Source organism: Portunus trituberculatus, chromosome 37 (genome assembly GCF_017591435.1).
Source record: "Portunus trituberculatus isolate SZX2019 chromosome 37, ASM1759143v1, whole genome shotgun sequence".
NCBI classification, from domain to species: domain Eukaryota; kingdom Metazoa; phylum Arthropoda; class Malacostraca; order Decapoda; family Portunidae; genus Portunus; species Portunus trituberculatus.
In genome coordinates, this window is record NC_059291.1 from 8,415,756 (window position 1) to 8,434,186 (window position 18,431).

Genomic DNA, 18,431 nt, shown 5'->3' on the forward strand with positions numbered 1-18,431 from the left:
TGTTATTGTTCACCGGCTCCCCGATGCCAATCTTACCAGTTTAACTGGTGAACGTAACACATAGTTATAGCTATACATTTAGTCGACATAGTAGTATAAAAGTATAAGAATGTCGCCTTCGTGTGAGAATGAGCTGATACAAATATATAAACAATCAGAGTCTACAGTCAACACTAATGGCCTTATGAAGTGGAAAATTTAGTTTTATCTAATCTTACTCTGTTCCAAACGGGATACGACACTATCTCTATTCCTGTGTAAAGCCATAGCATATTATGTGGTAACTCACATTGCAGTACAATCAGGTAGGGAAAATCTATTGGGTAACATTCGTATAATGAGCATAAGGGAATGTTTGATATTTCCTGGGTGTGTTTGTATCCCCTGAGCTAGCCAAAACAAACCCTTGAGCCTCGTACGCCCTGACCCGAAGGACCTGCCTGCCAACCCTTAAATGAAGCCTCGGCCCAACAGGGATCCTCGTGATGGCAGATGAAACTCAGCAAACGGAAATACAAGCGCCAAACGACGAGGAAAAGTAAGAGAATGAGCCAGGTTACATGGATAAGGCTATTTACCTCATGAAGGGAAAGGGGCCAAGATCACTCTGTATCTGTGGCGCAGTTATGTACTACCCGCACTTTTCCCTCACTCTTGGACTTGTGGGTTTTATGACTGTGCTGGTGAGAAATGTATGGCAGTTGATGGTGTGCCTCCCTGAGAGAGGAATGGTGCATGGCTACGTGGTGACGCGGTCTGTTTCAGGCACACACCAGAGCGCCAGTCATCACAAACCTAAGATAAAAAATTCTTCACAGCACTGTATCAACGTACATATGCCGGAGATTTTGGATTACCGCTGATAAAATGCTTCAATTGCCAAAAATAATTATAGTGATATATCATCAACATTTGTCCATTAATGACATTCATTGATAGCTTATCCTTCAGCTTATTGGAAGACAAAGAAAAGCTGAACAACACATAATGTCCCGGGCAAAGAGACGTGTGACAATCTCTCCTTGCTGTTGGGCAAACTGTGCTACTCATTGCTCTCTTGCTATAACAGAATGTATATAGATGGTGAAATGGGGTGCATTTTGGAGATGGGTTAAGATTGTGTGTCAAAGTGTAAAGCCTAGCAAGACACTTTGGTTGGCCATCAGAGAGGCATGAGATGGCAGACATGGAATGATAGTGGTTGGCAGACACCTCACATAAGGTTGTAGTCGTGAAGGGAGAATCCAAATCATGCAATTTGTGATAGAGCTTAAATGGTCATTTCCTGAATACCTTCATGTAACTTTTCAGTCTTGGGAAGAGATAAAACAAAAGATTTTGAAGAGATAGATGTTTCTGTATCTTAAGGGGAAATGGAAAAGTAACTTGCCTGTAAAGTTTCCATGATCATGTTCCCAAAACTTTTATCCAACAATTTTGATGAAAACTGATGTCATCCTAAGTACCTAAATCAAATTTGTTTGCTTTGTGAATCAAAATGAGTTGTCTTTCTTTTCCTAGTTATACTCAACCCTTTTGTAAGAATGAGAACTGTGCCCTTAACCTGTAAGAGGTCAACCACGTACATGTACGTGGAGTCTTTGCTTACTATCTGTGGTCAATCACGTACAAGTATGTTCGCCCCTTTCTCGGTTTCCATGCGTTTGAAATTCCCTCCAGCTTCAATATTTATGTTTTTTGAAGTGTCTAGCATATATCAGCACAGTTTCCTGCCATTCTGACATGGGTTAGTCATCCCCCTCCCCCACCCCTCCCTGCCGCCTTGCTTTAGCGTGACCCAAAAAAATGGAGCGACATTTGGTATTACTGTCATGAATGTGATGTAGCTCTATGCATTGAGCCTTGTTTTGAAGAATATCACACCCTGCTGCAATACTAAAAAGCTTAGATACTGAAAGAAAAAATAATAAACAATATTTTGTGGTAAACTGAGCAAATTATTTTTTACATTATATTTACAGTATTTACAAATTTTTTTTGTATTTTTCATTTTATAAAACATGGGTTAATTTATGAATATGTAACCATTATACACATTTCTCGTAGGAGAAAAATATCGATAAAACAATTAAAAAAAGCCTCATTCAGAAGTTGTACGTCTGGCAGCATCACTGAGCAAGATAAATTTAAAGCTCCAGCTGAACATTTAAAAATGGCAATTTCGAACTTTAACTCTTATTTTTACTTTTCTATATGGAATAAAAAAAGAAAGTGGAATTTTTGGTGACCTGGATGAGTATTCGGAGGTAAATCAGTGCTGACTTCTTACGGGTTAAATAATACAAAGAGACACATGTCGGTAAAGAAATAAGAGTAAGGCTACCAAGAATAAAAGTTAATGCTACCACTGGTGATAGTATATATTTTTAACACTTGGATCAGGTAAACACTAGGTACCAAAGAGAATGAATAAAAGAAAATGAAAGGCAAATAAATATGGATATAAAAAGAAAAGTAAACAATAAACGAACCTGACACTACATTGTCAAAACAAGATAATCATGGCATAGTATGAAAGATAACTGTAGATTTTGTATAGCTTTCATCATGAGATCCTTTATCACCTCCCCATCCTTGTTACCAACACCACAGGCTTCTAATTTAACCCTTCCCTTGATAAAATCTTACTTGATGTTAAACAGAAAATTTGTTTTACATGATTTTGGCATTGTTGTCTAGACTTGTTTCTCTTTACATGTTGATGATTTTGTGGCAACATTACTGAATTATCTGAAGAATATGGAATATATTTAAAAAAATAGAATTTTTAATCAGCATACTAATTTCTGGTTTGGGTTTGCTTTGTTTGCAATGGTTATTAAACATTCATATTCTGGATTACATGCTATTATTTTTTGAGAGAAAGTTGAGACAATGTATAGTCTTGGGAAAGAAATGAGAACTTAAATAAGAAGTTTGCACTCTTAACTAATGATATTTTGGTATCAGTAAACGCTACTGCTGGGTTTGCTATGCCAGTGATGAAGACGATGAGACCGCACCCTGGGTCAAGCCATGCAAGTGTCGGGGAACCACAAAATGGGTGAGATATTTGTTTCTTCGTGTTTAAACTTTTGTTTTACCATTAAAGTTCTTGTTCAACTGACACATTGCTCACAAAAAATGTTCCTTTGATGTTGCTGCAAGTGTTGAGAAAATGGAAAGAAAATAAACAAAAATTGAAATAAGCATACAAAATGTTATGATGATGGTTAAGTAGTGGAGGTCTTAAAGATGTCAATAAAGAACAGATTGATTTTGTGCATAATCAGGTGCACCAGTCCTGTCTGCAGCGGTGGGTGGACGAGAAGCAGAAGGGCAATTCTACTGTCAAGGTCAATTGTCCTCAGTGTGGGGTGGAATACTTCATTGCCTTTCCTAACATGGGTGAGTCTGTCTCTGTCTGCCCTCTGTGTTGCAGATATCACTTTTAAGCATTCTTTTCCCAGTTTCCACTGATGTGAAACTTGTAGTTACCTACTTGTCTCTGTGCGTATCATTTGAGTACCTGTGTTGAAAAGTTGGTCAGTATGTTTATGTTTAAATAAAGATAAAAAGTTACAAGTCACAGTCATTTAAGGTGCATGCTTTGAATTGAAGTAAAATAATTAAAGTATGACTGATCATTGTTCAAGTAAAGCATGATCTATGAAAATCACTCTTTGATAGCTACAGAATTCACTGCTAGCAGATGAGGATTCCAAATTTAACCTGCTTGATTTCATAATTATTTCTACTATGTAAGACTATGTAAGATATTTAATGGCCTTCATTATCATATACTTTAATGTTTTTTTTGTTTTTTTTCCCAGGCCAGCTAATGTTGTTCCTGGACAGAGTTGATGCATTCATATATAAGGTTTGCCCATTTGTGGCAGCGGGTGTGGTGGTTGGCTCCATCTACTGGACTGCTGTGACTTATGGGGCTGTCACTGTCATGCAGGCAAGTATTGGCATGTTTTGCTTTACTTACATATCTTTACCTTGTCCTGTTGGATACAACCATTTACTAATGAGGACAGATCAATATATTGAACATTATATTTTAGGCTGATATCATTGCTCTGTAAGTAATAAGGTAATATCTGTAGTGGAACATTTTCATGTGAAATGTTTCTAGTGAATAAGAACTTGAATTGAAACCATGAGCTTCATTAAGTTAGCATTCTTGGGAAGGTGTTATTTTCTTTCATAAGTTCCATGGTTTCATGAATTTACTTTAGAAAATTTGTTTGACATTAGTCTGGCTTTTGATTTGTTAATGAGGATGGTTCTGTTGTCAGGTTGTGGGCTACCAGGAGGGCATGACACTCATGGAACAAGCAGATCCCTTGGTACTGCTGGTGGGTCTGCCCACTATCCCTATCTTCCTCATTCTGGGCAAAATGGTGCGCTGGGAGGACAAAGTCTTAAAACTCATCAGAGCATCAGTTCAGAGACTTCCAATCCTCAAGTACCTTTTACCAGCATTCAGGTGAGATTTATACTGTTTTTATCACATTCTAATTACAATACTTCAGCTTTTGTTATTCCTTTTTTGAAGACACACAATGCATCATATTCTTGGCTGGTATTTTCTGCCATTTCTCTCTCACTCAGCCTCCATCAACTGAAACATGTCCATTAGACTTCTCAATTCAGGTATTGAGCCAGTACAGTGATGTTGGACCACTATATTCCTCTTGTCCTGGAGAAAAGCTACCTATATCCTGAAAATTTTTATCAATTCTGTTTACCTTTACTTGATGTAAAGTAAGTCCATTCTTTATTGTTGTTTTGTACAGGTATGAAGAGCCTACTGGAGTGAGCACCACAGCAGTGATCAGTGATCCCGTTAATGCCACGAGAGTGTTGTGTGGGGCTCTTTCCCTCCCCACTCTAGCCACTACTGTGGGACGACTCTTCTTCCCTGCAGCTCAAGACAACCTAACAAGAACACTTCTGGTGAGTACTTATGTACATGATGCCTTCATCCTTCCGTGTGTCTTGGAGAATTAGCTTAATTCATCTATGTAATTGTCTTCTAGGATTGGTTTATTGAAGCTCAATAAAAAGGTAAGAGTGAATCAGATGACACTTAATGAATTTAATTTTAGTGATTTTAATTTAATTAGCTCCTTATCTATTTCATATTTCATGTGGATAAAAAATAAATAATACATACATTAAGAACCTCAATGGATTTTTTTTTTTAGTTGCATTATAGTTGAAAGTTTGCAGAGCATGAGGCACAAGAAGTTTGCAATCAGACCTATGACTTGAGCATTGTCTGAACACTGATTTTGTTTCAGGGGGGAGTCTCCTTCCTGGTGGTGAAGGGACTGTTCAAAGTGTACTACAAGCAGCAGCAACACGTCATGCAGAGTAGACGCAAAATAATAGACTACCCTCAGGACCCCTCCACTTCCCCTCCCCCTCCTCCTCCCCCTCCCCCTCCTAGCCTCCCACCACCTGCCAGGAGACAGAACAGCAGTACTTACGTCAGCAACAATAGTGAGACTGAACATTCAAATTAAAGGGAATTTTATATTGAAATAGAGCCACCTACATAACTTAAAAGAATGGTGATTGCAAAACATCTCTGTTGAAGGTTGATCTTGCCTCTCTTTCACCAGTCATTCACATAGCACTACTGAACTTGATCTTAAAGATACAACTTATCTAGGAAACATGGTCTCTTCCCATTGCCTGACTTCAAGCTGTTTCTATCCAAACATAATATTCTCTTCCACATAATTTACCAATGACTACAAATATCTTCCTTTGTCCTATACTTGTTCCTAATTGTCAACATTACTACATATAGAAGTTTTTTTATTTTATTTTATTTATTTTTTTTTTAATGAAACCAGCATTTTATATAAGAGCTAGATTAGCTTGATATTAACATCTTGAAATGCTCTATTGCTTGCATTTTACATTTATACACAACAAGATAATGTGACCACAAGACTTTCCTAGTTCATCCATCATACTGTAGATTTCCAAATGACACATTCCTTATCACAAACCACAACTCAATGCTAAACCTTAATGCATCAGTCACAACTGTTATGTCTTTGCTCACAATCCAGTCATAAAGTGAGGGTAAATTTGCCTTTGAATTAATTAATAAACAGACATCCTTTCATCTACTTAGTTAATGATGGCAAAGCTTGTTTATTTCACCTTTCTTTTCATGACAGGTTGTTTGGGACAAATAATTCCACCAAGATAATTTTTAGCCTATAGAAATGCAACTCTCAGTACAAAAAATAAGAAAAAAAAAAATTCTAATCAGCATTCATGTGAAAGATGTAAATAAACCTGCTTGTCTTTGTGATAGGAATTACCATCATTTTGTTAATGCTTTTGTATCTTGAATTTATGAACACTGTATAAAAAGTTATTGTGAGAGAATTATTATTCAGCTATTTATTATACCTCACACTTATGGCATCCAGCTCCTTTGTGATTATATCTCTTGCACTATCATTACCTAGAAATTATATTTGTTTTTTTATTTTATACTTGGCAGAAATTACTTCAAAGACGTAAATCTGCTGTAAAGTGAAAAACTTGTCTTCTTGAGTTATTAAAAGGGAAAGTTCCTTTATGACATTATGACTTGGTTGTCTTCTTGGGGGACTTGTGATTATTGTATTAGATTCTTTTACAGCAGTCTCTAATGGTAAGATGGTGCAGTGAGGTATATATATATATATATATATATATATATATATATATATATATATATATATATATATATATATATATATATATATATATATATATATATATATATGGTTTAGAGTGGACAGTTAGTCAAATATTGAGATGAAGATACAAACTGCAGAAGATAATGCTGATATGTAAGATATGTGTCCAAGTGTTATGAAAGCCAAATCAGACCATAAAAAATTATCTTTCTCCAAACCCAGGAGTGTTCAAGCAGCATCAGGTCCAGTAACGCATGTATTAACAGATGGAAGACATTTTGTGTAGATGCAACACATCTGTAACTTGGGGACCTTCAGTAGTGATTATGGGGAGAAATGTAGCGTGGTCTATTAAGCTAAAAGTATGTTTTCAAGATATATATATATATATATATATATATATATATATATATATATATATATATATATATATATATATATATATATATATATATATAATTTTCTATTTCCTTCTACAAGTATTTAACATTTCAGTAAAGAGCAAAAACCATTTTCCACAATGTAGTTAGGTCTTGATTCTCTTGGAGGACTGGCATCCAATATTTGTCATGAAGCTGACAATAACTAATGATTGGAAAAAGGAGCCCCATCAAGTTGAAATTAGAGCCAATAGTTGGCAACAAAACAGAACACAGAGAGAAGATATATTATGGTCTAATATATTTACTATTTTTTACTAGCATGGTGAATATTCATTAACTTAAGAACTTTTATGTTAAGGGACTGGTTTTGTTGATGCATTTTGATGTGAAAAATGCTACACCTTTCCAAAATATCTTGAATTATAGTAAAATATTGGAGGAATGAGAAGATACAAGGAAAGAAACATAATTTTCAGGTCACATCTGAGATTATTTTCTTGTGCAAATCAAATTGAATTAAGCACATAAAGCTTCATCTGACATATATCAAGTTTTCCCTTCTGAGTGAGTGTGTTGTGTGGTGTGTACCACACTTGTACTGGTTATTATATGTACCATTATTCCTACAAATTTATTAACTTATTCTTGTTGATCATGTAAGTAGATAGTCCTTTGTATATAAAAATTAATATATTAATACAAGGGAATCAACTTTTTATGCATATACCTGTGTGACTTGCCAATACAATAGTGATGTACTGTTAAGTTTATAAATAAAAAAAAACCATTTTTTTTAACCTTTCCAGAGGTATGAAAGTAATGAGGCCATCATCTACTAGCTTTTCATCTCTCTTCTCTCATATTCTTTCTTGTAATGATCCAAGACTGGCAAATCAATGTTCCATGATCTCTGTAGGTAGCATTCATTTATCAGTTTTCCAGTCTCCAATATTTTTCCTAAGTTTCCAAACACACTCTTTATAAGGCTCGCACTTGGCTGCAGCCCAGCACACTAGGTAGCCTTGCCTCTGCCTCAGCTTATGTGTATGAGCAGGCAAGGAACAATAAAATCAAATGGCTGCAAATTTATGAATAGATTAGCAATATTCAGATTCATACATTTTTTTCTAATTAAGTACCTCTTGGTCACTTTTAATGGTAATGTACAGAGTTCACAACATCTTACCAATATAAGGAAATAAAAATCTCCATTACCATACATACATTGATGAATGCATTATGTACTGTTCCAATTGAACGATCACCAAGACAAAATGGTTTCCCATTTGGGATTCCACTGTATACTATTTGCAACCTTCAGGCTCTACATTTGAAATTATAAAAACTGGTTACGCTATAGAAGGGCATTATTGCAGTAATTCATTGCAATAACAATACTGAGTTACTGATTATCAGAGTTATTTTCTGCTGGTTCTGGAATCAGTTCTGCAGGGAATCAGTAGTGTGGCAGGTGAATACCAGAGTCTTGGAATGACCAGCACATTGCTTGGTGGTTGCCAGCCACCTTCATGGTTCTGAAACTGGTATTCACCAACCCATGGAATTGGTTCATGGGGAATCAGTAGTGTGGCTGATGAATACCAGAATTTCAGAACTGCCAGTGCACTGCTTGGTAGTTACTGGTATGTAGCAGTTCTGGGCTTCATCTAGAATACAATTACCAAGTAGTTATTCCTGGTCCGTAAGGCCTAAATTAGACCCAGGCCCTGGGGAGGATAATATTAAACATGTATACAGCATGCTGGCTATTGATGCTGTTGGTGAGAAACACTTGGCAGATCAAGATGCAGCCAAGGTGTATGGAGAAGTATTTGTATAGTAAAATGCTCCATAACATATGGAGTCTTCTCTATATAACTTACTACTTTACTACTTATATATAGTGTTCTCAGGGGTGAATCCTGATAATCCAATAAAACTGATACTCCGAAGCACTCCTGGTCCTTTGTTTCTTGGATGAACGCACTTTTCTGTGTATAATTCTGATGTAAAAAACAATGACTAAATTTTGATGCTTTTCAATACAAGTTTTCTTTCTAACATTTGATTCTCTGAGATACCACAATAATACATTTTTGCTTCAGACATTTATAAAATATTGGCAAATTTTTCAAACTTTATTTATACATCCTTCATACTTAACATTTTTCATCATAAGTTGGACTTTCTCAATCACAATTCTTTGCATTTCAAATTCATCTTTAAGAAAAACATAAAAACAATTAAAATATGTCAATAATTCTGGAACGAAGTGCAATTTCAACATCGGTGTTCGTTATTATGATAATTTATTGCAATAATGATATCGGGTTATTGTGTGTCTAATAATAATTATTCAACACGTTATCTACTCATTGGTATCACCAATACTTTTGGTCCCAAACTAGCGATAATTGATCATCTTTGTTTTTGGAGCATAAACATGTTGAAGTTTTAATCTTTCAAGATCAAATGCTGTTTAACTTAAACAGTACTTTTTCATTAATGAAGAGACAGGATTAACATTCAATTTGAAGCTTGCAAAAATTTTTCTTTGTAAGAAAAAAAAGAAAAAATAAGACTTGGGTTTGTCAATTCTTTCATTCAAAATATCAACATCATTATTGATATCACTGAAATTCTGGAATTATCAATTTATCAGTTATTGGTTATCATGCATTAAATTTATCAACAGTTACTGATTATTAAAACATCACCAGTACAGTTATTGTGACAATTTTTTTCATTCACAATCAGCTATGTTTGCAGGCACCAACTGTGACAACAATACAAATGTGTGAGTTGCAGACACTAAAAATTTTACGGAGTTCCAATTAATGCAGCATTTAATAAATTACACTACACTTATATCATAGAGTGTATACACTGTGTATAAGTACACTGTTTATGTACTAAGAAGAGCTGATCACCTATTAGTCTTCATTGTCAGCTCAACTTTCTCCAGTTTTGTTAATTCTGTTCCTCAATGGAAAAAAAAAAAAAAAAAAAAAAAAAAAAAAAAAAAAAAAAAACTGAGAAGCTGTAATCATCACCTAGGAAATGGTGCCATCTCCAAGTCTCACTAGATGAAAGCTTCTATCTTCAATGTCACATTCCAATATTTATCACTGCATAACTATTTGAGATCAAGTAAAGGTATTATTATTATTCAGGATTAAGCTTAGAATTTTTTCTAATTTTCATATCCAATGATGGCCTTTAATGAAAAGAAATCATAGAACAAAGTTATAAATATGAAATGAAGTGAGTTTTCTGTAATGGCAATTCATTGTAAGTTATACATAGTTGGATAAGTATAGACAATATATATATATATATATATATATATATATATATATATATATATATATATATATATATATATATATATATATATATATATATATATATATATATATATATATATATATATATATATATATATATATATATATATATATATATATATATATATATATATATATATATATATATATATATATACACACACACACACACACACACACACACACACACACACACGTAGTTAAGTAAGTATAGAATTTTGATAAAGATAGCACATACAACCTCAATGAATAGATAATACAGTAAATCCTTGTTCAATGTTGATGTTACCTTCTATAAATCAACATCTTATGCAATAAGATATGAGACTTATTGATTAACAGCAGGTATTAATAACATGGATCTAGTCTCAATGTTCTAACACCCATTAATTCTTTACTCCTGTAAATAAAACCTGCTACTCCAGTTTTATATTGTATGCTCCTATGCATTAGTTCACAACACACAAATAACTGTTAAAACTTTTCTATTGTCATATAAATTAGAAAAACAAGGGATATGAATTCAATGCCCATACTAATCATAAAATCATTACTGAGTAAATAACATATTGGCTTCTCCACATCTTGCATTACCTTAGATCATCTCTAATGGGAACGAATGACAGCCTGGTATACATTTAGTTAAGCATGGCATGGCAATACTTCAAGGAAAAAATCTCTTAAAATACTTGTGACATAACTGAGAGGCATAATATGACAAGAATGTTTTTTCCTCACTAACAGTGCAGCACAATGGCTGATGCGGCAATATTATGTGGTGGGTTGTGTGGGACAAACAAGTTAAGCTGCAGTACATTCACTTTCTGAAAGGCAAGAATGTAACACTTTACTATCATAATTATGCACATAATTTTTTCTTTAAAAATGGAGTAAAGCAATCAAACAAGGACTTACAGTATTTGTGAAACTAAATAACTAAACACACACACACACACACACACACACACACACACACACACACACACACACACATACCCAGCCTCAAAACAGCATGGGTAAGGGAGCTAAATTAAACTGACATGTTAATTTTAAAAAAGTAAAAACATATGAAAAAAATTTAGACAATGTTTTGAGAAGTAAACAATTACACTCAAATACAAATTAATATAATGCAAGCTCCTCATAGTCCCATATGTCAGTAGAGTAAAATATTTATCACAGATTCCTAACTGAAAACTGGAAATGATCAGAACATGGCAATAGAACTTTTCTCTGACAGATATGTCAGTAACATATCTAACCTGTTTCAAAATCCAGTGGTTCCCATCATGGAACAACACAAATGTGACAAAAGTCAGTGTCAAGTTTTGGAAATGTTACCACTATACCAGTCAAACAGTTCACAAATAACATACTTAATATTAATCACATAACATTCCTGAATTTAAGTTGACACTAATTTCTGTCATCCTGACATAAATGATGAACTTATGTGTGATATGACTAGGAGAAAACATTTTCCTAAGAAAACTACTTCACAGTCACATTTGACAAATACTGAAATCTACAATAAGTTTAGGGGCAAATTAAGAGACTTCTTGTTTATTCACTGTGTTGTTACCGAAAGTAGGTGATAACACTGCAGCATCTCAGTAAGGTATACGAGTATATTATAACTAGTACATAGTCATCTTAATATTGACCAAATCCTACCGTTTCTTCAAAATATCTAAACAAAACATCCAACACAAGTAGGTGACTATCTGAGAATATATATACGACATCCAATGCAATCTACATATAGAGACAAAAAAGACAAAAAGAATTACTTGTTGAAATATCCATCCTGCAGTAGTGGACTGCTTCCCACTGAGGTGGTGGGAGTCGCTGGTTAAGCTTAGTCAAAGGTACGGTTAGAGAGAATGATTGGGGCCACCAATGTCCATGTGTACAGGGCCAGGCAGATCCAGCTGGACACAATCTATGGACAGACAAGGCAGTACATATAACATGCAAGTCATCCATTAAACTTGTGATCATCTATGACAAGTATTACACAAAAGTTATAAATGCTAAAATATTACAGTACAATGGATAAACAGAAGCATCAATGCTACATCTAATCTAATAATGCACCAAAATTTAAGACTAAAGACAACAGTAACACACCTTGACCCAAACTGCAGCCATGTTGCTAGAGAGAGTGGTGAGGTTAGAGTTGGGGGTGAACCAGTTGGTGAGGGTCATCATGACGTACAGAGTGGCCAGCCCAAACATGATGTGGAAGAAGGACCATGAGTAGGCCACACCCTCATCCTCATTGTCCCACACGTGGTGGCCATCACCAGCCTCTGGATCACCTGCACCACCTGGAACAACAAGCAGGCACCACATTCACTTACCATCAACCTCTCACACAAAGTCAGCCCATAATACATTTCATCTTACAAAACTTTATAGTACAGTGTTAAACATGCATATAAATTCCCTCATAATATTGTTTTTCAATCTGTGAAACTATACTACAGGGATCCTCGCAATTTGATGGGGTTAGGGCAGTTTTACATCAGTCAAATCAGCGTTTATTCGAATCGTGAAGCAATTTTTTCCATAAGATACTTAAAAATTAGGGGGGGATAGGGACCAACCTCCAGCCTAGACCCGCTCAAAACATCACTATAACCTCTAGAAAACACTTACTTAGACTAAATCAGTACTATTAAAGACTTCATTTATATCTAACTTATTTTTATTAAACACATTAGGATGCTGTACAGTACATTTTTGGATATAAAAACACTTGCAGCGGTCTTGCTGTACAGGCAACCCCTGCTTAACGAAGGATCACACAACAAAATTTCGCTACAACGAAGGTTTCATTTTACTACCATCTGCTCATTTAACGAACACCAAACTCGCTTTAACAAAGTTTTATCCAAGCAATTTTTTCGAAGTTTGAAAGGCCCGCTGTATCACGCAAGTCGACAGGCTTTTTAATACACCAGCACCTGTCGTGGACAACATGCCCCAGTTCAAAACAATAACAGCGTCAGCAGCAGCTCGTCTTCCCTCGCTCAATTTACCACCAAAACGCCCTGCAATGTCGCCTAGCGTTGATAAGAACACCAGGAAGTCTCTTACTCTCAAAGTGAAGCTGGATATTATTCACAGACACAAAAGGGGCGAGAAAACTTATAGCATTGCTCACCACCATCTACTGTCTCTACTATTTTCAAGTCAGCAGACTCTATTAAGAAGGCTGGTGAGACTGTATCTTCCTTGCAAGCTAAAAGAACCACCTGAACTCATGATTACAATGGATAAAATGGAAAGCCTTGTGGAAATGTGGTACATAAATTTTGTATGTGATACAATGAGGGCCGCCGTGGTACAGTGGAACCATGCGTGCTTTGGGATCCAAGGGGTCTCCAAGCGCACGGGTTCGAATCCTGTCCATGGTCTGAGTGCAGGTTGGGCTTCCTCACTCAGGGCAACGGTTTCCTAGCGGGTGGGCTTTGAGATAGGAGGTACCCTAAAAAGTATCCCCTTTAGCCCATAAATTCCCGTGAAAAGCCCACATGGTATAAATAAAAAAAAATAAATAAAAAAAATGATGCGTCCTTTGTTTACATTTTACAGGTTGCCGTTAATGTCTTTCCGTTCCTCTCCTCCTTCATAAATTTAAGATCATCAACATTATAAAGTTATGTACATACATACACTAGTGTACATTATAATGACTTAAATTAAACTGCCTAAATATTTAACTTCATAATTTTTACTTTCATTAAACCTTTCACTGTACTATGATGCACTCTCGCTTTGTTTACTCTCAATGGAAGTTCAAGTCAGGGGTTAAACTTGTTATAATCGGTTCGCTTAACGAGGGTTTTTTTAGAAACGTAACCCCTTCGTTAAGTGGGGGTTGCCTATATATATATATATATATATATATATATATATATATATATATATATATATATATATATATATATATGCCAGAAACGCATTGACGGAGCTCCGTACTGAAAGAGGACCCATATATATATATATATATATATATATATATATATATATATATATATATATATATATATATATATATATATATATATATACATACAGGCAACCCCCGTTTAACGAAGGGGTTACGTTCCTCAAAAACACTTTGTTAAGAGAAACTTCATTAAGCGAACCGATTATAACAAGTTTAACCCCTGACTTGAACTTCCATTGAGAGTAAACAAAGCGAGAGTGCATCATAGTACAGTGAAAGGTTTAATGAAAGTAAAAATTATGAAGTTAAACATTTAGGTAGTTTAATTTAAGTCATTATAATGTACACTAATGTATGTATGTACGTAACTTTATAATGTTGATGATCTTAACTTTATGAAGGGAGGGAGAGTGAAATGGGAAAGACACTAACCGGCAACCTGTGGAATGTAAACAAAGTGCGCATCATGGTACCGCATACAAAACTTATGTACCACATTTCCACAAGGCTTTCCATTTTATCCATTGTAGAGTCACGAGTTCAGGTGGTTCTTTTAGCTTGCAAGGAAGATACGGTCTCACCAGCCTTCTTAATAGAGTCTGCTGACTTGAAAATAGTAGACAGTAGATGGAGTCAAGATGGTGGCAAGCAATGTTATTAGTTTTTTGGCCTCTCTTGTCTGTGAATAATACCCAGCTTTACTTCGAGAGTAAGACACTTCCTGGTCTTCTTAGGAACGTTAGGCCACATTGCAGGGTGTTTTGGTGGTAAGTTGAACTAGGGAAGATGAGCTGCTGGTGACGCTGATATGTTTTGACTGAGGAGTGAGTGGTGTGCGTGATCTTGATTTTGATCTTGATGCTACAGGTGACGCAGAATTTCTTCTGAGTCAGGCCTTTGTATCGGCAGCGCCTGTGTTGTTCACGAGAGGCTTGATCTTGATCTTTATTCTACAGGTGTCTCAGGATGTCTCCTGAGGCAGGCCTTAGTCCCAGTAGCTCCTGATGTATTCAAAAGCCTGTCAGCTTGCACGATACGGTAGGGCTTTCAATTTTGAAAAAATTACCTGAATAAAACTTCGTTAAAGCGAGTTTGGTGTTCTTTAAATGAGCAGATGGTAGTAAAATGAAACCTTCGTTGTAACGAAATTTCATTGTGTGAACCTTCGTTAAATGGGGGTTGCCTGCATATATATACATATATAATATATATATATATATATATATATATATATATATATATATATATATATATATATATATATATATATATATATATAAATGGAGAGTGAAGGATGGCAAAGCAGGAGGAGGTAAGAAGTTAATCACACACCAGCTCAGCCACTAAGTCAAGACATGCCTTTCTGCAATCCTAAACAAGCAAAAGCTGGTGCCAATGTCATACTATGACACTCACTGATGTGGATGTTTTCAGGATATATACTCTATAATATTATATTACAATTAACAAATTTTCAAATACATTACATACTATAACAATGACATGAAGTGTTAATCAATGCCACTATTGAACAGGTAATGTGATGTGGATTTTATCACATGTGAATTTGAAAATAAGAATGTGGCTATCCAATACATTTCTATTTCATATGTAGTGCTTTAGCACTGAATAAAGCAAGTACATGAGATTACAACCCAAGTACAACATTAAGGAACTATTCCCTTAACTCTATATGAAAGATAAACTTGCATGCATGATAGCAGAATCAAATAGCACACAATCCCTATCTTTTATTCAGTTGCTCTATATTATGCTCAAGGATCTACAGAATAATTTCAGGTGTGTGTGTGTGTGTGTGTGTGTGTGTGTGTGTGTGTGTGTGTGTGTGTGTGTGTGTGTGTGTGTGTGTGTGTGTGTGTGTTATTCACCACAGTCGTCTGCTGGTCACCCAGCCAGTCTTTCCCCTAAGGAAAGAGTTCAGAGCTCATAGTGACCGATCATCAGGTAGGACTGAGACCACAACACACTCCACACACCGGGAAAGTGAGGCCACAATCCCTCGAGTTACATCCCGTACCTATTTACTGCTAGGTGAACAGGGGCTACACATTAAGAGGCTTGCCCGTTTGCCTCGCCGCTTTCCGGGACTTGAACCTGGACCCTCTCGATTGTGAGTTGAGCGTACTAACCACTACACTACGTGGTGTGTGTGTGTGTGTGTGTGTGTGTGTGTGTGTGTGTGTGTGTGTGTGTATACAGTACAGAATGAGAAAACCATGGATATTCTTTATCAGCATTCCTCGTATTCAGGGCATGCTGTGGTCGAAATTTAGTAAATTATGATGAAAAATGTTCTTTTTCAATTCCTGCATATTTTTGTAGGGAAAACATTCAGAATTCATATAGTATATAAATCATGGGCCTATGCGTATAGTAACATTTTTCTGACATGTTTAAAGGGATATGAGTGGCGTACGCCTGTTTTTCCTTTTCATTTTACCACTCCTCAAATCGCTCACCTCCTTCCCCGCCTTGCTATAGACTACCCTGCCAGTGCGGCAAAGAAAGGCGAAGGGAGAGCAAGGCAATGTCAAGCTCCTGCTTGCAGGCTCTCTTACGCTTTTTTTTTTTTTTTATTCCTTGCTGATCTTCCTACTGCAACATGGGGAATAAACAAAATAGGCTACAGCAGCTGAAGAAGATGTGAGGGATGAAGAAAATGAAAAGAGAATAGGATATGAATGAAAGAAAGAGGGAAGAGATGATGACTCAGCTACAGGTGAAGCTGAGGCACTTGGCACGACTGGGAAGGAGATTTTGGAGGGAAAGGACAGGAAGAGGACCTCAATTTCGATAGCAGAAGCAAAGAATATGAAATAAAGGAAAAGAAAATTAGAAAAATACATGAGGAGGAGAAGAAGAGGAAAGCAGAGGGAGAAACGTACATACCTGGAGGCGCCGATCTTGATTAGGACCAAAATATTTACTTGGAAAGGATTGTTTCAGAGAACAGGGAAGGTGCCTATTGATTGTTAAAATAAACCATAGTTCTATGCAAAAGCATTCTTAGGACATCCACCAGTGAGCTAAATCTACCGGCAAAGCCACAAAGAACCAGAGCCAGGAATTCTGATAGTGTCACCACAAAGTAAATACCTCCCAAAATGAAGTATTAAATATGGGGAAAATTAGATAATTCTTTGTGTGCAGTTTGTCTACAGATCAACACACAACATGTAATAAATTTATTAATTTAGATGAACATAGCGTGGGTGCTAAACTTTTAAAACTTTAAAGAGCCGTATCTCAAAACATGATTTTTCGAGATATAAAAAACTGTATAAAATCAACCACTATGCATGCTGCCTTTAAACTTGGTGTATTTATAGACAGGAACTGAGGTAACATTTTGTCACACCAATATTTCCCTAAAGTGATTAGACAGTTTTCAATGAGGCAAAATAACAGCTTTTCATGCTGTTTTGATGACGTCATGATATGTGAAAACTTAAAAAAAAATCATATTTCATGACGTATGGAGAAATTGAAAAAAAGCATTCTCTACATTTCTTTAGGCATCTTTTAAGTATGTCCATGCCTAAGCACATTTCAAAAGAACTTGAAATAAAGCCTGTATGACAATTTGAATGCAACTCTATGCATGAAGTCATGACGTCATTACACTATCATGTTCATATTCGTACACATCAAAGACAACCAGTAGCTAATAATATTCTGAAAATTTCAAGTCATAAATCATGTAACCTTTTTTTAAATTAATTTTTCAAATCTCGATCACAGCATGCCCTTAATGTAAATATTTCTACTTGAGTTGAACTTCTTAATATTTGAGCTCTTTATTTTTCAACTCCTATTTGCACTTCCTAAGCATCACTGGCCTTTATATATAATCTAGTCTTACTTTTAATTCAACATAAGCTGCAAACCACCACACATACAGGTTCTGGTATTACTGAAGCAATCTATTACTCACACTTATTTCTACCAATATGAGGAATATCACAAAATCCTAAGATAAAATAAGGTAGCTTTTACAAGCTGA

The 18,431-nt window shown here is 35.5% G+C and overlaps 2 protein-coding genes across 6 annotated transcripts in view; one reads left to right on the plus strand and one right to left on the minus strand.

Moving 5' to 3' along the window:
- The first annotated feature begins 380 nt into the window (after window positions 1-380).
- On the plus strand, window positions 381-6,426 carry LOC123513880 (E3 ubiquitin-protein ligase MARCHF5-like). The gene is made up of 7 exons (XM_045271325.1): window positions 381-538; window positions 2,971-3,064; window positions 3,294-3,408; window positions 3,834-3,964; window positions 4,305-4,495; window positions 4,806-4,965; window positions 5,313-6,426. The coding sequence occupies exons 1-7, from the start codon at window positions 486-488 to the stop codon at window positions 5,535-5,537; spliced, it is 969 nt and encodes a 322-aa protein (XP_045127260.1). The 5' UTR covers window positions 381-485; the 3' UTR covers window positions 5,538-6,426.
- A 1,753-nt stretch (window positions 6,427-8,179) lies between these two features.
- The window catches only part of LOC123513878 (serine incorporator 1-like), a 20,732-nt gene continuing 10,480 nt past the window's right edge, over window positions 8,180-18,431 (minus strand). For 2 of the 5 annotated variants that reach the window (XM_045271324.1, XM_045271323.1), the window contains 2 exons: window positions 12,580-12,779; window positions 11,335-12,391 (listed from right to left, as the gene is read on the minus strand). In XM_045271324.1, coding sequence (XP_045127259.1) covers window positions 12,308-12,391; window positions 12,580-12,779 — 284 coding nt within the window. In that variant the 3' untranslated portion in view covers window positions 11,335-12,307. Of the gene's footprint in view, window positions 8,770-10,589; window positions 11,274-11,334; window positions 12,392-12,579; window positions 12,780-18,431 lie in introns of those variants that run through there. The other 3 variants (XR_006677468.1, XR_006677467.1, XR_006677469.1) reach the window with 3 other exon arrangements.

Bases quoted from the DNA above. Each gene is read 5' to 3' on its own strand.
- LOC123513880 (XM_045271325.1), top strand. From the start codon at position 486: ATGGCAGATGAAACTCAGCAAACGGAAATACAAGCGCCAAACGACGAG. The intron at 539-2,970 runs GTAAGAGAATGA...TTTTGGTATCAG, and splicing joins GCGCCAAACGACGAGGAAAA to TAAACGCTACTGCTGGGTTT. The intron at 4,966-5,312 runs GTGAGTACTTAT...ATTTTGTTTCAG, and splicing joins ACCTAACAAGAACACTTCTG to GGGGGAGTCTCCTTCCTGGT.